The sequence below is a fragment of the Nilaparvata lugens genome, chromosome 4 (genome assembly GCF_014356525.2).
Source record: "Nilaparvata lugens isolate BPH chromosome 4, ASM1435652v1, whole genome shotgun sequence".
Lineage (NCBI taxonomy): Eukaryota > Metazoa > Arthropoda > Insecta > Hemiptera > Delphacidae > Nilaparvata > Nilaparvata lugens.
The window spans coordinates 72,414,011-72,438,280 of NC_052507.1; the positions used below are offsets into that span (position 1 = coordinate 72,414,011).

The 24,270-nt window shown below is 35.1% G+C and overlaps 1 protein-coding gene across 1 annotated transcript; it reads right to left on the reverse strand.

Moving 5' to 3' along the window:
• On the reverse strand, window positions 1–24,268 carry LOC120351100 (glutathione hydrolase 7-like). Its single transcript, XM_039427092.1, is given in 11 exon segments — window positions 1–80; window positions 83–206; window positions 2,380–2,513; window positions 4,129–4,292; window positions 6,491–6,578; window positions 8,529–8,774; window positions 14,979–15,142; window positions 18,425–18,613; window positions 20,054–20,205; window positions 22,926–23,080; window positions 24,004–24,268. Coding segments are annotated over 11 exon segments (1,542 nt in total). The 5' UTR covers window positions 24,050–24,268.
• Window positions 24,269–24,270: the final 2 nt, after the last annotated feature.

Consider the following 24,270-nt stretch of genomic DNA (forward strand, 5'->3'; position numbering starts at 1 on the left):
TTAATTATTATTGTCAACACAGTTAAAATGAATAGCTTCACCCATTCCACGAGGATCTGCGTAGGGATCGACAGTGTCGCCAAATTGCGAATGACATTCAAACTGGGGTAGGGCAGCTGGGCCATTGTCAGCTTGAAACCCAGTTCTTTCAGCGCCGCCATTTCAGCTCCACTCAACGCTGGCACATGTCTGTCCTCAGCCCACGCCTGAAAATGAGTATTTTCGTCATTTCTACAATATTCGATTATTTTGTAGATTATTTAAAGAACAATATTGTAAAAGGAGTACTCATTTAATTGGATTTTTCTATTGGAATTTTTCTAAATTACAAGTTATAAGTGCTTCTAGACATTTGAAAATGAACATTTTGTAAAAAAAAAATTATTATTGGTAGACCTGTATAGAGAATAAGATAAGATAAGATATCTTTTATTGCCAATAAACATATACAATGCAGTAATAGGCAAAAGTCAAAATACAAACAATACAATAAGTAACAAAATCATAACACTAGCGGAAATAACAATACAATAAAAGTTACAGTACCATGTGAAAATACAACCAACAACTGAACCAACCGAATACAGTCATACAAAAAAGCAACACACAAAACTGACTAAAACACTCACCACTGTACCACAAGTGTAACATTATCACAATATAGCTTATTTGTAAACAAGACAAACATATAAACTCTACTCCGCTGGACATTAATAACAATATCACATTCAAGAAACTCTTGCACTGTATAGAAGGAGTTGGATGTAACCCACTTGCTAACTGTACCATCTTGAAACGACCAAGTGGAAGCGCTCTAATTTCTAGCGGCAGCCTATTGAATAATTTTATTTGCTGGAAATAATGGCTTTTGTAAGTTTTCCTCAGTCGAACGTGAGGCACTGTTAAATTCTCCCTATTGTATTGAAATTGTGGGTATTTGACTGGATATCAAAACTGAATTTTTTTGTCTCACCTGTAACAGATTTTGATGAATGGAAAGTGCCGGTAGGGTCATAATATTCAGCTGTCTAAAAGCTTCTCTGCATGAATCCCTAACATCAAGGTTACTTATAATTCGTATTGGTTTTTTCTGCCACAAAAATGCCCTGATGCTATGGGTTGAGTTCCCCCAAAGGTAAACACCATATGACAGAATAGAATGGAACAATCCATTGGAATTGGAGCAACAACAAGGTAGCCCAGTGCCCAAGAATTTTATATATGACACGAACCGAATAGGACAACACTAATATTTAAATCAGCTATAACGACATGATCAAATATAACTTCTTGCAGAGTACATTTCAAACATCTTAAAATGCTTACTCTTCCATCAATCTACATCTCTCAATTATTAACTTTTGTAAAAATTAATAATGAAAGTTCAAGCTCCAAACATTCTTTTCAAACAGTCTTCAAACAGTCTTTGGTATTCTGTGCTGTACTAATAACCACGAATATAATACTCGCAATAGAGACTTGATTGCCTTTCCCATTCATCGCAGCACAGAATTTGAGAGACCACCGTTTTATTCTAGGATGAGATATTTTAAAAAGCTTCCAGCAGTCATCAAAAACATAAAATCAGTACAACTATTAAAAAAAAAAATATATCAAGGAAATATTAATTAAAAAAACTATTTACAATGCTGCTGACTTTCAATTTCAATAATAATTTCATCAAGTGATGAAACAAAATTCCCTAAAAATTTATATTTGACGAGTTAAGTAGCGTTAAGTGGAGTTTTGTGACTTAATGGCTTATGTGTCCAATCTTCAATGTTTTAGTATACAACTAGTTATAGAAATTATTATCATTGATTATTATTGCTTTGACATGTCACCAGTCATTTGAGTGATACTTAAAATTTGATGTACCATGTGACGATTGTGAATAAATAAATAACAAAAGGCCAATGGAGCGAATGAAGTGATGATAAAGATAAAAAACATGTATTGCTCACAATCACCCGTCAAAACATAGGCTCAAATACTATAAATTTGATAGATTTACAAGTTTCTATTTAAGTTTGATAAATTTCACACAGAAAAATTCAAATTTAGTGTAATCTCGATAAAAATTGAGTTAAACTTGACAATTTCAATAAATGTAAATTTGATAAATTTACAAGTTTCTATAAAATTTTGTCAAATTTCAAACACAAAATTCAAATTTAGAGTAATCTAGATAAAAAATCTAGTTAAACTTGATATCATATTTAAATGATTTGTGATTCTGTCCACGAATAAATAAATAATTTCAATAAATTTACCTGTAATTTAGAGTAATCTAGATAAAAAATCCAGTTAAACTTGATATCATATTTATATGATTTGTGATTCTGTCCACGAATAAATAAATAATTTCAATAAATTCACCTGTACTTCATTGGTGGAGGCTGTAAATCGTACACGTGGGGCATCCACCAGTGACTGAAGACTGGTATTGTAGTATGTTTCTGAGTCCAACAGTCTAAAGATTAGCTGTAGTCCGTCTCTAACATCAGGAGCACCTGCAAACATTATTGTAATACGAATACCAATATTTGTAATGCGATTTCCAGACACATAAAATTGAGTACTTAATTCATGATTCTTCCAGTCAAAATAAAGAGGCATTGGACATTTCTAAAATTGATCTATAAATTAATACTAATTGAATACATATGAAGAAACTCTAATGTTGCGTAAAATGATATATGCCTTCAGACGACTAAGAGAGGTCCTTCCTCTACATCAACTGCGGGTGGCATACTACGCATAAATCCAGTCAGTTCTTATATATGGTATCATAGCTTGGGGTGGAGCCTCCTCGTTTGCCTTGGAGCCGGTGACCATCAAGACATGTCTCAGGCGAGACTATCGCTACCCATCTACTCTTGTTTACCAAGAGTTTCAAGTTTTTAATATTAGACAGCTTTACATACGAGTTTATTTATTTATTTACATTTGCATAAATACATACATGGAGACAACAGGTTAAACCTTATATGTCTCCTTGAAACATTACAACATTCTTCATTCAAAAAATTAGATTTAAAATAAACATCAAGCTGAGAATAAAACAAGAGTAAAATAAAATAAGAACAAAATAAATTATATAACAAAAAAAAAGCGTCTTAACAAAAGAAATGTGTTTTTTTATTTAAAAAAAATCCTATCTTATAGCTAGGATTCCTATCTATCCTGAATCTATCTAATCCTATCTATTGCCGAAACTACTTTAAATGAATTACATATACTACAACAAACACTCCATTTTCAATAATTTAGTTCATACTCATAATACAAGAAATCTAATTAACTTTGGTATTGCCCATCCCCGACTCCTACATAACTGCTTGAAAAATAATAGTAAATACATTTTTGTCATATTTTGTATAGAAACGTTCCCTATCATTTAAAACTTTCGGAAAATTACAGTATTACACCTACAAGGAACATTTGAGTAGATGGGTATTAGAAATTGGCAGGGATGCTGCAGAGCAACTGATTCAATACTCCTTTGCATTCAGAACTTGAACTCATAGTGAATTTGCCATTTATAATGAGTACTATAGCCATTAAGCTACTATTATGTCTGTATATACTAACAATTATGGAATTTCATTTTGTGCAATTTATATTCTTTGATATGCTGAAGAATGTTAATAAATTCAATTATAATAATTTTAAATGTACAGAACATGAAAAAAATAATCAAAATCAACTTGAAAGAACTCACTCTCCACTCACAGATTCAAGTCTTTGTGGGGAGTTAAATGTTTCAATTAAAGACTTAGGCCCGGTTGCACAAAAGCCGGTTGAATTTTAACCGTGATTAATTTCATGAGAACCAATCAGAGAAGGGCTTTTTGATAAGACTGCTTCTTTGATTGGTTCTTGTGGAATTAATCACGATTAAAATTTAACCGGCTTTTGTGCAACCGGCAACCGGAGTTAAATGTATCACTGTTGAATGTTTAAATTAATTTTATAAATTTGTATGTTTTTGTGAATAAAAAGCTATTTGATTTGATTTGATATAGATTTCTCATTGGACATGAAATAAAATCTTAATCTGAAATGATAATAACTTAAAATTAATAGTAAACGGATGACGTAGATAACTTTGAATGAAAATCTCACCTGAAATGAAGCGTTGGCCGCATACAAACAGATTCTGCACACAGATGAATGGAACAGCGAGATGTGTTGCCCGGCTTCCCACCATGGGCGCCATCTCCATCGCATTGTTCAGGATGAAGCCGCTGCTTGTTAATATCTGTGATCCAAGGACCGAGCCCAAGCCACTGATTGAAAAATGAAAAATTAATAACATTTTCAAGTGGAAGATGTAGATGATTCCAAAGCAAAGAAACTCCTTTTTATAGAAATACATCTATCCTAAAATACAGAGTGCGGCAGCAAAACTTCATTTTTTCAAGTAAATAAAACTCTTTGTATGGATCAGAAAGTTTGTATTTATTTTTTGTAATGTAGACACATTTATATAAAGTTTTTCTTTCAATTAGTTTTTAATATCAAATCAGGCAGGTTGTGTCCCCCATTCTACATACACTGAGTAAACCGATTTCTGGAGTTTGTCATGACTCCTACCAGCATTGCAGGCGTTATGTTAGCAATTTTTCCCATGATATTGGTCTTCAAATCTTGTAAGTCCTTCACATAAACAAGGCATTTCGAAAACCCAAGAAAAAATCACAAGGGTTCAATATGGGACATCGGGCTGTCACTCCAAATCGCTCCTATAGTTTGTGTAAAACAAGTTGAGACTTGGCCCTCCATCCCAAGAAATTACAGGGTTGCCAAATCGTGTAAAATTGCAACATTCTCAAATTTCCAATTCAACGTCAGAAATGGATGTATAATATCGTCCCCGATATCCTAGTAGTGCTAAAAAAGTTGCAGGGTTGAAGGATTAAAAGGAAATTTAACTTTTATGATAAAATTGGAAACATCGCGAAGATTTGTTTTTCTTTTGAATATCGCTTCTCTCAGAATCATGTAGCGTCGTAATGAGTAATAATTTTATATCAAATGAACGGGAAGACTGTATCCTTTCTATTGGTGTCTGGATAATTTTTATCCGACCCATAGTTATTTTTCAATTAATAATTATGTTCGTCAATGTCGAGACATTTTGAGCAGAAAACATGAAATTTTCGACAAGCTGGAAACTTTTTTGTTTCGAAAGATAAGTGGGTGGTGAAAGCGAGAAAGTTTCTCAGAAATAATTGAAATTGTTTTTTCAATTGTCAAAAGGAGTCGGAAGATCGTATTTTGGTCTCAAAGGAATTTTAAAGTTAGAAGAGTGGCTGCATGGTATGCATTGTGTACCAAATTGTATGCTAAAGGCTGGCAATTTACAAGATTATTTGACTGAATTATTTCAAACGCAAACAAGCTGATTGCCTCTAGAAAGGCTGTAATGAAACACCGCTTGGATTATGCAAGGCGAGGTTGTCATTTTCACTATTATGATCATCTGGCTTGCAGTTGCTGGATTTTTCAATCGTTTTGTATTTTAAATTTGTTGATCCCAGCTATTGATAGCATATATGGCGGCACACCATTCAGTCGCTATCCTTGACTTTGAAACTCCTGATAAGCCAAAAAACGTTCTTCCGAGTACGTTTGACAATTGGAAAAATAATTTCAATTATTTCTGAGAAACTTACTCGCTTTCACCACCTATTTATTTTTTGAAACAAAAAAGTTTCTAGCATGTCGAAAATTTAATGTTTTCTGCTCGAAATGACTCGACATTGACGAACATAATTATTAATTGAAAAATAACTATGGGTCGGATAAAAATGATCCAGACACCAATAGAAAGGAGACAGTCTCCCCGTTCATTTGATATAAAATTATTACTCATCACGACGCTACATGATTCTGAGAGAGAGATAGATATTCAAAAGAAAAACAAATCTTTGCGATGTTTCCAATTTTATGATAAAAAATAAATTTCCTTTTAAACCTTCAACCCTGAAACTTTTTTAGCACTACTAGGATATCGGGGATAATATTATACATCCAATTCTGACATTGAAATGAAAATTTGAGTTAGTTGCAATTTTACACGATTTGGCAACCCTGTAATTTCTTCGGATGGAGGGCCAAGTCTCAACTTGTTTTTCAAGTCATTCCGTTAATTTGGAGATGAGATATCGGGTACACAGACGCTGAGACGCACAGACGCACACACACACACACACACACACACACACACACACACACACACACACACACACACACACACACACCACACACCACACACACACACACACACACACACACAAATACATACAGACCAATACCCAAAAAACACTTCTTTGGACTCAGGGGACCTTGAAACGTATAAAAATTTAGAAGTTGGGGTACCTTATTTTTTTCGGGAAGCAATACTTTCCTTACCCATGGTAATAGGGCAAGGAAAGTAAAAACTAGAAATTAAAATCTAAACTGTGTAATAAGTTGTTGTTACCTGACAATAGAGACGTAGAGATCACTTCGGTCTGTAGCTACGACCACGCTTCCCGAATGTATCCTCCAAGACAGCTCAGATTGATTAGCTGAAAATTGAAAAAAAAAGATGTTAATCAAATTTCTTCTTGAAATCTGCATGGTGTACTTATAAGTCATAACGTATCAACTACGTTATTTTAATAACAGTCAGTGTACTGTTACTGGTGAGATATTGTGATATCTATCCATAATGGAAACACAGGGATTTTGACAAAAAGTTTAACTTATTTATCATAAAATAACAAACATGTTTAGACACCAATGGTGTCATGACTGATGATGACACCATTGGTGTCGAAACATGTTTGTTATTTTATAATAAGTGATATTTTTTGACAAAATCCTAGTGTTTTTATTACAGTCATCACCAACCTTGGTCAAGGCATTTGAACATGGTTAAAATCTATCCGATGATCAAATCAGCAATAATTCGTTCCACCAACACCAGTTACGTTCAACCACGGTCAAACCAATGGTTAAATTTGACTGCCGCCGAGCGGGCGATCAAATTATTTGAACACTGTCAAAAGTGTTCGATCAATTTCCTTGCTTGTTTGTGGGTTATGTTTTTGACGCAATGGAACATTTCAAATGCTTTAGTACGATTGAATTTAGTTGTAGTAAGTTATTTATTAGGTTCGTTCTCGGAATCTTTTAATTGGTAAATTATTATAATATAGAAAATAAAGGAAGATTTTGAAAGAGATTTGCTTCACTCTTTTATTACACAGTAGGCCTATATTATTCAATCCTTAGATCAACCTCGCTGCTTCAATGTATCTCATTAGAATTGGAATGTTCATTTGTTCATAAAAATTGACAAAATTGATGGTGATTTGTAAATCTCTTTGTACGAGAGTATTCAATTCATATTTGAAATATTATTATAAATTGTTATAGATGTGTGACTATACAAATACTATATGAAGAAAAATCAGTACAGTAATTAAAGAAAGAAGTACAGTAATCTGAATTTTTGACGGTCTGACGGTAAAATAAAAAGGGCATTCAGCGCAATATACCCTCTGAATATGAGCAGCAAAACTGATATTAAGTATCATGGGATGTTACTATATTTATTATATTACAGCATTTAATTTGGATTTTCGTTTAATAATAATATTATTAATTCATTAGAATTTGAATAATTGCAATATCTCGGTAATTTCCATCCATCAAAATCATATGTAGCCAATAGCAAGCCAGCAAACATGTTGGCCAACATCAGAAAAGTATAGCTACAAGAGTTGACCATGTTCAGATTTGACCGACGGAGTTTTGATAAATCCCGAGGTTGGTGGAACAGATGTATGTTTGAACGAGTGATCAAATTTTGACTATGGTCTAATTGACCATGGCTAGGCTAATTTTGATCAAGGTTGGTGAAACCGGGCATCAGTGTCTTACTGACTGGAAATGAGTCCTGAGAGATTCATAGCAAATTTCCAATTCATTCGATGCAAACATCTATAAATTATTTAATACAAATTCTATAAATCATTTGATACAAGCCTATGTTTTCCATTTAAATATATTGTCGGCAAGGTGCTATTTTAGTAAGCATTGATAAACTTTATGGAAGTTTGTGGGGTTTCAAGAAGTTCAAGACTCAAATTGAGTATTGTATAATGAGTATACAATTCAAAATTAAGTGACAGCTCAATCACTACCTCCGCAAACAAAGCCGCAGTGCATTCGTGTGACGTCAGCACAGGTAGGGCTTCTACGCCAATAAAAACACTAGCTGATATAGATCAGCTGAAATCAACGAATTTTTATTGGTGCAGGAGCCCTACCTGTACTGACGTCACACGAATGCACTACGGCTTTGTTTAAGGAAGTAGTGGCTCAATGCAGATGACTGGACCTCAGCCTTTCCAGGCGGACAAAAGGCATATGTTGATGTCATGCCTATGTCGAGTGTTGATTCCATGAACGTTTGATCTACACTGGAGCGGATTAGCACGTAAATATTAATTTGGTTGAACGTGTCTGACCTAGAAGAGCTTGTCCCACCAGGGGCACAGCTGCGTCAATGGAGCCGCTGAGGTTCAAGTGATCCAGGGCCTTGAAGAGGAATTCACCTCCCGTGCCACTGAGTGAGGGAGCAATCACCTTGTAGCCGTTATAGATGTGTTCCGAACACAGACTGGCTCCCCTCTCCACCCTGTAACCGGCCATGTCCACTGGGCTCAGAGACGCCTTCTCCACCATTTCTTTTGTCAGACTGCCGTTGTAGAAAGCTGAAAACAGTAAGATTTAATTAGGAACAACTAATATAGTCTATTCTAGTTGTAAAGTCTTATTTTTTTTATTACTCATCATTACATAACATCATGTCCGGGAATATTCCCGTTTGATACGTAAATTGTCAGATATAATAATATATAGGTACAATAGTCTGTTCGGCTTTCGTCAGACTGCCGTTGTAGAAACGATGTTGTCGGTTGAACGTATTGTTCTCAAGATATGAGCGTGGAAGCAAAAAGCTGAAAAATACAACTTTTAAACCACCCTCATTCCCTCAGCACATGAGTTAGGAATAGAGACTTTCGATATGTTCTCCTCCTGACTAGTCTCAACAAAGCTGCAAAGTCAAAAATTGTGTACAAAAAATTCCCTCCAAATTCCTTAGTCAATTGGTCCATTGTTGAAAAACTGGAGATTTCACACTCAACACTAAATCTGCTGCAACAGTTGTAGGGAAATGCGTAAAAGTGTAAAATTATACATCAAATTGAAGAGAATTTAATGTTCTGTAAGCTTATAATCAGCATGGATTTTCCCGATCGATGGTTAAAAAGTTATAAGTGCAAAAATATAAATAAATTGGGGGCAAACGTGTTTTTTTCAAAAATGATATACCCTCAAGAGCGGATATCTCGAAAACTAGAGAAGATATAGAAAAAGTTGTGGGAAAGCTTTAATTTTGTATATAACACTTATGTCCGTAAGATACATAGTTTTCGAGTTATATGCGAGAAACCAAAAAAATGGTACCTTTGAACCACCCCCACCCCCTTAGCACAAGGGGTAGGGGTGGGGAATTTTGATATGTTTACCTCCTTACTACCCTAAACAGAACTGCGGGGTCAAAAATTGTCTTCCAAACTTTTTCCTCTATACTCTCTATTGTGCATTCATTGCCTGGACTATATAGTCTATTCTATAGTGAGGTCCACATTAAAATGGCAGTGTACGATTGACAATACTGTTGCTGTCATTTTCTATCATACAACAGAACAGATAGCACTATCTCTCTCTCGCTTTGCAATTTTGTCTATTTGCCAGTTTATTTTATATTTACTTTTGACAGTGACTGTACAAAACTGAACAAAAAATTCTCATTTTTTTCATTCTATCAAAATACTTGAGTACACAAGTCGTATAATTGATTTAAAATGTATTTTTGAAACAATGAAATAATTTTTAAACATTACCGTATGAGAAACACAAATTAAAATACCTGAAATGACATTTTAAAAGTTGATAACTAACCATCCATGCTTCAGTTAGCCTACACGTTTAGGTTAGACCTACTCGTAAAATAAATAAATAAAATTGAAAAGTTATTTCAGAATTAATCCATTGAAATTACTTATTTTTTAATAGGATTTCTATTGTTCTATTATTTTTAAAAGAAATTGGAATAGAATTCCTACCAAATAGCTTAATTTCTGTTGTTTTGAAATTCAGATTGTTGTATCACAGATTTTTAAATTAGCCACCATTCCAGGTTTGTATAAAAATAAAAATCTGATCTGTTATAAAAGCAAATTTTTGAATCAAATTAAGAAAAAATATATTTTCTTGATTAATTTGACATTAAATTGATTATTTTATCAAGGGAATTATAACTATTATTAGATTAAATTTAATGGGATGAATTGAGTCACAGCTGTGTACAGTCAGTGGCAAAATGGAGAGACTTGGCAACGTTTTTATCCTATCTTTCTTTACTGCCATTATAACGTGGACCTCACTATAGTTGTAAAGTCTGTTTAGGGAGGTGGGAGCTGAGAGACGATTTAAACAAGCATGAGCATGTGAGAGAGGATCTTGGAGCAACAAGAGCGATTCACAGTAGCTACCTAACATATTTGTAAAACACTGAACTGAATATCGCTATATGTGACTCAGTTACCATGAAAGCATTGTGAACTGCAATATAAGAGTCCAGCAATAGTTACAATTTTATAATTATTATCAGAGTCCAACAATAATAACAATTTATTACTATTATTATTATTATTATTATTATTATTATTATTATTATTATTATTATTATTATTATTATTCAACAGCTGTTCTAGCTATGGTGAAAGTGATATTTTCGAACTCAAAATTTAAGTGATTTTATTCTATATTTTGTGAATATTTGAAGTTTGGTTTTTGTTTTAATGGAAGTTTTATTATCAATCCATCTAAATTTGAAATTCTTTGTTTTATTCTGATTCATAGTTTCAGATTGAAGATTTGGTGTTGAAATTGAAGTGAACATAACCTACATTATATTTGGACGATTTGTGACAAAATCAGGAAATTGAAGAAGTTTTGGGCAATAGCCTGTTTTTTCTTTTCCGACTATTGTATTGTTCGCTCTATCTAATAAATAAATAAATAAATAAATAAAATTATTATCAATGAATATGAGTCATCACTTTAATGCATACACAAACGCAAGTTCTATGCTATTGTTCAAATACAATTTCAAATTCATTTATTTGCCATAAAAGAATGTATATTTTTAATTGCAATATGGCACTACCGGCAAAGAACAACTTGAGTTGTCCTATTGAGAGCCTATTATTGGCTTTCCTTTTGATGAATCGACTATAGTTATTTCGTGAATATTTGCACGTGTTTTGTTTACATGTACTTTTTGTCATATAATAAAAATAGAATAAATAAACTCTGTTGTAGGTCTGACACTGTGTTACTTGTAAATATTTGAAAAACATTCACTTTTCTTGGAGTATTGAGGACTCACACAGAGTTATCACTACAACAGAGTTATTATTGGTGTTTCGTCATGGAAAGCAACATCAATTTCAATAAATAAATATTTCTGTCAAAACTGAAAGTAAACAATGACTGACAAATTGAATAATTAATAACTCACTGGTAGGACCTGAATTTTACTGCAGATTTCGAACCAACGAAGTGTTTTTGATGCTCATTACAGTTGGTTAATAGACAACAATTGATAAGAACTATATTAAAATTATCAACTTTTGATTCTATATTTTTAAAATACTAATTCTTTGAGCCGTATCCACACTCTTGCTAAGTGCGTACAAATGATGACGAGCGCGAGTGTGGATGGCTACTACACCACCTCTCGCCTTCATTCCGACCGTATAGATGTATACAGCAAGCCGCTTGGCAAGCGACTTGGTGACAGAGTGTGACGCTGGCATTATAACTAAACAGTGTTTATGAAGAGGAGAGGAGAAGAGTCCAATCCGAGAAAAGTTTTAGCTCCCAACCCTCCAGGAAGAAGACCCCGCGGGAGACCCAGACAGAGATGGTGGCAACAGGTTAAGGTGGGCCGTCCACTAGAACCGTTTTCGTCCGAACTAGCATCGGCCAAAAACTACCGAACGCGACCATCGATCCCCCAACAAAGCAAGGAATAGATGCTCGTCCATTGCAACAAGTTCATTCGGCCGTACACGGCCGTCTCCGGGCCGATCAATTTTTCGATCCGAATTAAATGGGATTTTCTGGCTCTATCCGGCCGAAGTAGCTAGTCGAGCTGAGACAACAAAGTGTTCCTAACCTACAATTGTTTCACAGTCTTGTTTGTTTTTATTTTTTGAAGTTGTTATGCTTTATAAAGTTGATACTATGGACAATGAAAAGTTGATAAGTTTGGTTCAAGAGCATGTTCCATTATGCGAGACAAAAGATATCATCGTCGTGATGTTCAAAAGAATATGTGGACAAAGATTGCTGAACAAATAGGATCTGAAGGTAAGATTATTGTAATGAATAACTAATTTAGTGGATTTTTTTGTTCATTAAATTTTCAAAATATCAATATAATCATTGTTTATGGAAAATGTTGGTGGCTATGATAGTAGTTAATTCAATAATTGGCAACCAGCCAACTACTGAACTAGACTGACGTAAACGGTTCCAATGGACGACCATATTCGGCCGAATTAACGGCCGGCAGATTCGTCTGATCCAACGGCCGAACGGATCGGTTGAATACGGTTCCAGTGGACGGTTACCCTAAGAATGACATGGAGAGGCTTGGAGCGACAGAAAAAGATACTGAGAAGCAAACTACGTGGAGACAGTTTGTTGGTGCGGCTAAATATCAACTTAGATATAGATGGCCCTTGGAGTAAGTAAGAAAGTGTTTATGAAATAAAGCTTACAAATATAAATTTGAACTCAAAAATAGAACGATGAACGACCACGGTGATAAAAATTTAATTTCATTTTATGCTTCAATTTTCAAACGGATCAACTTCTTTGAAATTTTCAAAAACTTGTACCTCGTTTGGGTCATGATGGTTCCATAGACACCTAAACTGTTCGGATCCATCAAGCCATTTGGAAAGAGTGTGTAAAACCATGGTCGTTTGATTATTTTAAAATTAACACAGTTTAAAAATGAAATTACTGATAATAAACTATTAAACTATTAAAAATGATGATTAATCAGTGTGAAAATGATTAATTGATGAATTTCCGTCATTTAGAAGCTCTCTAGTTGACTTTTTGAGTAATGATAAAGTATTAGTATGTAAAAGACATGCAGTGCCCTAATCATGCATGCACAATATTTCGCTATAAATATATTTTACATTAGGTTTACTTCCTTGGCTAATATCATAGTCTGCTGTTATTAGAGATATCTGTGTTACTACTACTTATGGATACGTTAAGCCTACGTATCCATAATCAAAGCTAGTAGACACATTAGTGTGACTAACTTACTGTGCTGGCCTATATTCAAATTTATATAACTTGTGAAGTGTTATGTGACGTGTAAAATCAGTATTCCACTCAATTCATATTTACTTAAAATCATTGATTAAATGTTCTTTCATTGAAGATTACTAAAATGAAGTCATGCAAACCCCCAATCAAGTTAGAATAAGAATAAGAATGATTTTTATTCCTTTAGTGGACCCAAACAATGCTATCGGAAACGTCAAATAATTAAAATTAAATAAAAATAATTATTACTTTGCGTACTCTTAATATTTTGCGTATTATCTTGCAGCCATCCCAATCAGCTGTTGACACTGTGGGCGTGCATTTTTAATGCGAATTTGTTCTATCTATATATTTTCTGATTTTCAAATAAATAAAAATGAGAACTCATTAAATTATACATTTTGAATATTATTAATTATTCATTATTTCAAATAATATTTTTTTCATTCATAAATTTAAGGGTTGAAAAATTATTTACAAATTAAGATTTACCCAAAATTATTCAAATTTTCAAATTAATTGGATTAATTTAATTTTTAATTTGAATAAATTATCGATTATTAATATTCAATTTATTGAATTATCAAGTTTAAAATAAATTAAAGATGTTATTAATAACAAAATTATACAAACATTTGATGGATTTTAGCCATCATTTTACCCATAATCAGCCACTTTTCATATTGAATGGTAACTGTAGGAAAAATGCAATATGAAAAATACGTGCGCAAAGTTCCTCTGCTGCACTCAAGAAGCCATTCCGCCCTCGCCTACGGCTCGTGCGTAAACGTATCTTTCGGTGCAGCAAACTGTCACTTTGCGCACTAGTTGCACAAATAACTATTTTCAGTCTTGTGTAAGGTACATCAATTGTTGTTTTATTTCGTGTATTATGGCTGTGGATGTCAACTCTACATCTATATGATCTTATATCCTTCTTTACTTGAAGTAGGAGTTTGAAAGCTAGTTAGTAAGAAAGCTTAGTTTGCTGAAGCTGAAAGCTTAGTTGAACATGCTGAAGAATCAACTATATGTAATAGACACATACAGTAGGAGTGATATACCTAATAACTTAGTTGAAAAAAATTTAGGGTACTAATTCAATCAAATAAAAGTAAGTTATTAATTAGCTGGATAGCTGGTTTATTTAAATAGGTATTACATGTGTCTTGATTGAATGGCGGATGATGTATTATATGATTCGGCTACTATGGTATCATATCATGCTTTTTGATGTGCGATTCCCAATAATATCATGCAAAATCCCAATCAAGCTAATTCAAACATAGTGGGTACTGCAAAATCCTGCAAAATCAATCATGCAAAAATGCATTCAATCATGCAAAAATGCATTCAATCATGCAAAATCCCAATCAAGCTATTTCAAACAAGTTGATGTGATAGACACCTGAGAAACAACCATAACAGAAGTCGTGAGGTCACCAAAAGCCTATTTACAGTCAATGTTTGATCCTCCACCATTTGAGTACCGTCAGGTCCTTGCGTTGAGATAATGGAGAGTGTATCGGCGAGCTGATTCGAGGTTATGATGGAGCCTTGTTGCAAGGGCTCGAGCCAAGTGCGCAGGTCCGATACGTTGGCGATCAGACTTCGTTTCGCCATTACCAGACTGCTCGAGACGCCGAATCCTGATCTGCAATCGGAGAAGGAAAAGTTAAGAAAATTAAGATAAGATTGAAATTTTTGAGTTAATTTGGTGTTTTGTATCATTGCCAAAGCATAAGCATGAATAATATCTCTAAAAACGAAGAGAAGTTTCGGGTAGAGTTATGATTTGGCAATATTTCCGAGAATATTTCCGAGGCCAAGAAATTTTGGGAATTTAAGGGAATTTATGGGAACTTGAGGGAATTTATAAAATTGCTCTAAAAATGATTGAAATTGATCAATCCTACTCATATTTTACATCAATATAATCAATAAATCATCATTCTATTTGATATTGATCAAGCTCAGCCACATTTTACATTGATTTAATCAATAAATCATCATTCTTTGAGGCTGTTTTTGCTCACTCACTCACTCACTTTCATTTAAATACTCGTATAGTGTTATTCATCCTTATATTTCTTACATAAATCTGTTGTATAACAGGTAATTGAGACCTTGTGTAACAAAAAACGTCTTTTTCGGTAATTTTTTATAAAATAAATCATAAATTTCCTTAAGTTCCCATAAATTCCCGGGAATGAATGATTTTTGGGAATATTTCCCTTAAATTCCCTGGGAATATTTCCTCGATCTTGAATTCCCGGGAATTTTACATCACTAGGTTGAGTGTTCATAACTTGAACTCAACTATATAGTAGTCAATAATAGATTTTCTTCACTTCACTTTTTGGAGATGTTTCGATTGAGGTCAGTAAAATAGGCGATTTTCCATAAACTATCAAATCAAATCAAATGACTTTTAATTCACAAAATCATAATAAAAATTTATAAAATTAATTTAAACATTTAACAGCGAATACTCTCCACAAAGACTTGAGTCTGTGAGTGGAGAGTGAGTTCTTTCAAGTTGATTGTGATTATTTTTTTATGTTTTGTACATACAAAATTATTATAATTTAATTTATTAACATTCTTCAGCATATCAAAGAATATAAATCGTACACAATGAAATTCCATAGTTGTTAGTATATACAGACATTTATATAAATAATAGCTAGGTAAAGGCTATAGTTCTCATTATAAATGGCAATTTCACTACGAGTTCAAGTTCTGAATTTATAGGCGGATTGATTCAGTTGCTCTGCAGCATCCCTGCCAATTCCTAATAACCATTTTCTCAAATGTTGCTTGAAGGTGTTAACTGGAATTTTCCAACTGTTTTAAATAATTGGGAATGCTTCTATACAATAAATTACAAATGTATTTACTATTAATTTTCAAGCAGTTATGTAGGAACTATGGTTCGACATGACCTATAGCATTCAGAAAATATAGCATAAGAAGATATAGGTGTGTTTTTTTTTGTTATTTATTTTTATTCTTGACATGACGCCATCGATCCTACAATTGTGGGTAATGGATGAAGAAGAAGGAATAGAGGTATCCCATGGTATAGAACGTTTATGTTCCAAATTTCACTGTCAACTCAAGCATATAGTCCTAATAGTTATTTTTCGAGATGCTATGTAACGCTTGTAGTCTTTGATACTGTGACGTTTTTACACTTTCACCCGGCCAAAACAGTAATAATAGCCAGTAGTCGACAGTTATCGGCTTGAGTTAACAAAAACGGCTTGAAATTTGGAACTTAAACGACCTATACCATGGGATATCTACTTATGATATATTTTCTTTATGCCTATAGTCATAGCCACCTCTAATACCTGTATTAGAGATGTCTATGCTATGGTCTGTTTTGGGAGCCGAGATACAATATGAACAAGCGAGTGTGTGAGATTGGATCTTGGAGAAGCAAGACCGATTTACAGTAACAATCTAAACATATTATGTCATGAACGGTTGAATCATTTAAGTACCTGATTCAGTGTCAGTGAAAGAATTGTGAACTGTTATTTACGATGGTTCGACATTACCTATAGTCTGTTCTGGAAGCCGAGAGACAATATGAACAAGCAGATGTGTGAGAGTGGACCTTGTAGCAGCACGACCAATTCACAGAAACAAACTAAAGATATTTGACGGTTGAATAATTAAAGTACCTGATTCAGTGTCAATGAAAACATTGTGAACTTTACAGTTGTGTGAGTGATGTTGTGGTACTTTTCATAATGAAAACACAAATTTAAATTGTCAACCACTTTTTATTATTATAAAATATTATAATATACACAGAACCTGGTTTCGTGCCAGGTTCTGTGTATATTATAATATTTTATAATAATAAAAAGTGGTTGACAATTTAAATTTGTGTTTACATTGTGAACTGTTATTTACGATGTTTCGACATTACATATAGTCTGTTCTGGAAGCTGAGAGACAATATGAACAAGCGGTGTGTGAGAGTGGATCATGAAGCATCAAGACCGATTCACAGTAATAATCTTATCATATTATGTTATGAACGGCTGAATCATTACAATACCTGATTCAGTGTCTATGAAAGAACTGTTATTTACGAAGAGCAGATTACCATATTACCCTGAAGGAACCGCCCCCAAGGCACTAAATGACCTGATTGGCGAAATTGGGTGGCTGGAACCAAAACCATCCATCGACAGCACAAAATACAAGGAGGGGATCAAGTCAATTCATAGGAGGACGGTCGAGGGCAGCATCGGCCGACTGAGGCCAAACCCAGTTTTTGGGGGGTATCCACCCCAAATAACCGCCGAGAAGAAATACTACCCAGAAAAACCCGCACGATACTCGCGCAACTGAGGTCACGCTACTCTGTGATTCTGGATATGTAACTGTTCAGAATCTATTCTGATATTCTCAGAGGTACTCTCAGAGGTACACATATACTCTGTGATTCTACTCATGAGGCTACTCTGTGATTCTGAACAGTTACGTATCCAGAATCACACAGGATGTAACCGATGTCTGTCCCGACTGTGGTGATAGACCCCACACCACGGACCATCTTTTTAGCTGCCCCACGAAGCCGACAAATTTAACAACCGCCAGCCTCTGGACCGACCCTTGCAGGGTGGCCCGCTTCCTGGGCCTTGAAACGGAGGAAGAGTGAAACAACGGGGTCCTGAGTTGCTACTACTACAACAAGAGCAGATGAAAAGCGGATATCAGTATAGATATTGATTGTTGACTTTCATACGCACACAAGCTCAAATTGATATATTTGGTATATTATATATAATTTGATAGATTGATATTGATTGTTGACTCTCCTTTAGATAAATCAACTATAGAAAAACTCCTGTTAAATCATAGGATAAATTTTCGACGTTTGAAAAATAATTATTGTAAAAAATTTTTAGATTACCTGGCCATTCTTATAGAAGGAGCTAACAGTTCTTCCCATGAGGCTGACCCATGTAAATAATGGGCTTGGTATAAACCTGCCAGTAATCCTGGAATTCCCACATCACGGTTCTTGCTCTGAGAAACCCGGAAGTCGAGACAATCTTTAATACGGTGTTGTCTGTGATCGTAAATCAGCATAAGACCACCACTGAAAATAAATGTTACAATTGATTCATTATCTTATTGTATCAAAATAACATTTGATGAAAGTGAATGCAAAGAGGTTATTGACCACATTTTATAAGTATTTCACTGGAATATTATATTAGGTTTAAATAGATTAGATTGTCTCAGGCCCGCATGCAGAGACTGGGTTTAAACGGAGAAATGTCAGCTATTCGTTTAAACCCCGTATGAAACTCATTATGATAAATGCAACCATATCTACAAGTAAACGTGGTTTAGCGTTAAGCGTCGTGTTAGCTTATGGCTATTAGTTTGGTTAATTTGGTTTAGTTTGGTGAACTCACAGCGCAAAACTCTAGAAACCTCGTGTGAATACAGCACGAATACTAAAGTATGTTTTAGGTTTGGGCAGATTAGATTACCTTAGTTTGGATATTAAGGTGCGTACAGATTTATGCGCTGCGAACATGAGCAGTTCACTTTTAATCAGCTGATGCCAAGCTTTTTATATCTGTATCTTACCGTTTCTGTAAAAATACAGATATAGTCAGCTGATTAAAAGTGAATTGCTCATGTTCGCGGCGCGTATATCTGTACGCACCTTTAGATTCAAAACACAGCGCAAAACGCTTCTTGGATGTTCAAATATGCCGACACCTTATTCAATACTCAATATAGCACTCACGTCCAAGCATTTATGTCAAAAGCAAGAGTTAGTGCCAACACTAATTTCCAATTATTTTACAATTTTTAAATGAATTACATATTTTTCAAAATAATCGAAATAAAATCTGCACGTTTAGAGCCGTTTGACTAGTAACATAACAATAAAGTACAGAGTGTTTTAAAAAGAATGACCCAATTTTAAACAGTTATATTTATTTAATAAAATGGTGCACACAAACCAATTTTACATAAAATTACTCACAGAAGTTTCAAGTTTATGATGATGTATTATAAGTGTTCTATGTGCCCTCCTTTTGAGGCTCGGACGACATCTAGACGGTAGCCAAATTCATCCCAGACTGTTCGCAAGATGTCTTCTCGGACTGTAGCTACCGCATCAGATATCCTGGTTTTTAGCTTCTCAATATCAAGTGTTAAGGGAGGAACAAAAACACGATCTTTAACGTTGTTCCTCCCTTAGCACTTGATATTGAGGAGCTAAAAACCAGGATAACTGATGCAGTAGCTGCAGTCCGAGAAGACATCTTGCGAAAAGTCTGGGATGAATTTGGCTAAGATGCCGTCCGAGCCTTAGAAGGAGGGCACATAGAACACTTATAATACATCATCATAAACTCGATACTTCTGTTAGAGATTTGATGTAAAATTGATTTGTGTGCACCATTTTATTAAATAAATATAACTGTTTAAAACTGGGTCATTCTTTTTGAAACACCCGGTATAATCCGTAACATGATTTCAATCTTGAAAGAATAATAGTCGAGATTGCACTCACCCTCCCAATCCCGTTAAATGGGGATGCACAAGTCCCATACAAAACGTAGCTGCTATTGCTGCATCAACTGAATTGCCACCTTTCTCTATAATGGAGGCTCCAATGCGAGAGCAATAACTGCTGTCTGATACAACACTTCCGTGAGGTGCCACCTGAACACAATAGTATATGGTTAGTTTTTGTAATCCTCTAATTTAACAGTGGAAAAAATAAGCAATGAAACAGTCAAGTCGTTATAGAAGTATCTCAGAATCGACTCATTGATCAAAAAATGTTTGTAGGTTATACTGGAAGATGCAGTGTTTTGTACAATAAGCGATAAAATGTGATAATTTTTTGTCATAGTCATTCAATCTCAGCTGTTTTCCATGCATGAAATCAATCCGGTAGACGGCTGTTTGCAGAACAAATAAACATATGATTCTCATTACAGCATACTCTACTGTAATGAAAACATATGTTTTCTTTACAGTCGAGTAAGTTTCCTAGTTCCGAAATAGGAACAGCAATACTGCTAAAAAAACCACCTTCAGCGCTCCAGGAGGAAGTTTTGTCAACTTCCACAAAACTCCTGATTAGGAATTTGTAAACTAGGTTATGTTTATAGAATGCATGTAGTAACGCTAGCACATGCAGGTAATGTTCTCTATTTCTCAATTATTCTCCTTTAGATTATTATGACAGAAAATAGTGTACATTACTTGGACGTGAATGTCTTTTGCAGTGCTCGAATAAAATTCTAGTCTCGGCTAACGCCTCGACTAGAAACATCATTCTCGCCTGCAAAAGGCCCCTTCCCGTCCTTGTGACATAAGATACTATTATTACAATAATACATTATTTTACAAGGGATGTAAAATCCCTTGATATGTTCCTTTCATTCTCCCAACAATCATCTGTATCTGCATCTAATTTCTCCTTAAAGCTAGATTCCACATATTAGTGACAGTGAAAGTGACCGGCATAGTGGAAATATAATTCCCATGATTTCTGATTGGATCGTTCCCACTCAAAACGGCCTAGCGAGAATCTATAGTTCCATTTATACTTATGAGAATAATATTCTCACTGTACGGTCTCTTCCAATGTCAGTGATATGTGGGAATCCAGTTTTAATGAGGACTGGATGCAGAGACATATGTTTGTTGGGAGAATGAAAGGAACAAAGAAAAGAGGTCGTCCTAGCATGCTGGCTACAGGATGAAGATAAATATCTGAATAGCTTAAACGGGCCATTCCTGTCCTATCCTATCCCATTTCTTGTCCAGAGGGGAAACCCCCAATGGGGGTTTTGATGCTGGGACGAATGTTGGATGCCTCGTCGGGCGAGTTGGATAAACTGGAGGTCCAACACATCCGACATTCCAAGATCAGTCGAGTAGTCAGAGTCAAGTTGGAATACGAGTGAGGATGTTGGACTAACTCGTGGACAACCAGTCGGAGCGTGATTGGTGTGCCCCAAGTACGTTAGTTGGCCAAACCAATACCTGTGTCCTTTACAAGATCCAGGAGTTTTTCCCTATGCTAACATCCTATTCATCACCTGTTTGCTTGCAGCCAAACAGAGCCTTTCTCCTTGCCCGTAGTCTCTCGCAATCCAGTGTGATATGCTTGGCAGTCTCTTAAGACTGATTGGTCCTCGTGACCTATGTGAGTTCCACTCCTGACCTTTTTTATTGGTCCTTCCGCAGAGGAAGGGGTCACCAAATTGCCTCTAGGGCACCTGGCCACCCTCGACTCAGCCTCACATTTGTGCCTGGTGTTTCACCCATCTCTGGTCTCTTGGGTTTTTCTTTTTTCCCCTCAGAAACTTTTCAGGGTCAAAAGCCTCACCTCTCCCAAGAAGTTTTGCGTGAATGGCTGTCCTTCTTTGAGCAGTGGTCTAAGAAGCTCATCCTTCCTATCCATTTTGGGATAGCGGTATATAGAAGAAGACGGTAGGTGACAGGCTAAATTTCCGGTGCAGCCGACAAAATTTTATATCCAATCATCTTCATAAATCCAATCAAGTTTCATAAATTGCCAGTAGGTGTTAAAAACCTCGGTTGGTGGCGATGACGCAATCTAGCTGGCTGGCCACTGCGCACACATTACGTGACCACTACCGTTTTCATCTAAATACCGTGAGTTGGGATGATGTGATTGAGCTTACATCATACATGTCGTGATCAGTAGAAGCCTTCTCAATGTTGATAGCCTCTACGTAAGAGTGCAACGGAACCTGCTGTGTTCCCTGAAGCATTCATTTCAGATTAAGGAACCTGCCCTAATGGGGCAGATCCCATGGGTTTGAAGGCAAGGAAACTTTTCTGGAGTTGCCTTGGGGCTTGGTTTATTCATGTGGTTTCTAAGAACAGCTAGGGAAGTGGAGTCAACCCAGACAGAGCCCCGCATGTCCAGGCAAGGCTAAATACTACAGGAGAGCGCCTGGTATCTTGCAGTCACCGTTTGAGACACCATATAAAAGCATCACCCATCAGCACGGTCCATATCACACCTTGTGTTGGCCTAAGAAAAAGTAAGATTATGCCAAGGAAGGCCGACAGATAGAAAAAAAGAAAGAAAGGCACAAAGCCAAGTCAATTGAAAAAGTGTCATTTTGGAAATGAAGAGTTCCAAAGCATACTAAGAAGAAGATGAAGGGTTTTGGAAGAAGGGTATTGGAAAGGGGGTCCCTTTTAGTCGCCTCCTACGACAAGCAGGGATACTGTGGGTGTATTCTGGTTTTCAACAAATTCTTGAATACGATGTTCGACTCAAAGCTCCCTCAACCCTCAGGGGGCTACTTATAAGTTACATGAATAACATGAAGAACATCTTTATTGAACTAATTATTGATAAGAGTTGAAAATACAATACTTGTTCAACTTACCTGATGGTTTCCATAACGAACTTGTGCTGCCAATGCCAATGAAATTAAGAGACTAATAAAGGTGAAACAGCCAGCTATCAGTCGCAGACCTTTTGTCTCTTGGGGATTTGTGAACAATGGTGCCAGTTCACTACGATCTGCACTCAAGTATGGAGCTGGAAAAATATATTGAAAAATTAGTTGGACATTTCTCAAAAATACATCTAAATCAAATTCATATTTAATATGGTCCTATTTATAGCTTCATTTTACAAAAAAAAAAATAATATGACTGGAATTTTACATTTATTGCTATGAGCATTAGGACGTGAAGTAAGGGTGTATAGAAACTCTTAAAATCACTGAAATAATAAGAAAGAAGTTCCGCGTCACCATACCAGATATTATGGAATCAAAAACAGACCTTTCAAATTCATGAGCATTCTAACATTATAAATTAAAAAAAAATACAATCAATATTGTAGGGCAGCTTAATATTAACTATTGTATATGTATTTCGTGTAAATTAGGGTATGATAACATTGGATGCACGTATGTGCAAGTAAACGCGAGACCATGCATGCAGATGTCAAACAAAATCGGGAAATAGCAATTGGGGCGTTGCGACTTGTCTGTCGCTGCTCACACTGAACGCCACCAGCAAATGCATGCGTTTAGTATGATTTTTTTTATGGCTGTTTCAGATTTTGTTTTCTTATCTGCACGCGTGATAAGTCATGTTTCCATGTGCACTTGCACATACTTGCATTCAATGTGATCTTACCCTTAGTTTTCAAACAGGCTCAAAATACTTGAGACTTGATTGAAATAGTATAGTTATGAGGGTCAGTATTTTAAAAGGCAACTAGTTGGTCACCAAAAAGCAATCATTAGCTTCAAGGATTGATGGCCTAACTGGAAAATTAATAGATACAGCAGCTGGCCATCAGAATCTGGCGACTGGCGACCCTAGTGCAGTAAGCACAAGCTTGGGAACTTGGCGACACACAGGGAGCCAAAACTAGTGTCCTAGTGTGATACGAATACCTTAGACTAATGTATTATGTTTTTTAAAAAAAGTACAGAAAATTCAACTTACCACTATTGGTACTGTTGATAGCAGTGGTTTCATTTGGTGCACTCATATTTGATTAGGAATGATAAGCAAAATAAGAAACAATATTCTTTCAGAATTATATACTATTGTACTACATTATTAAAAGTTTGCTAAAATATCAATTTAATTATATTATTAACAATATTTCAATAATATATTATAATGAAATTCAACTAAACTCAAATACAACGGGATAATAAAGCAAAACGAAAACACCAACATAACCTATAAAACCAAGTTTTGGTACCA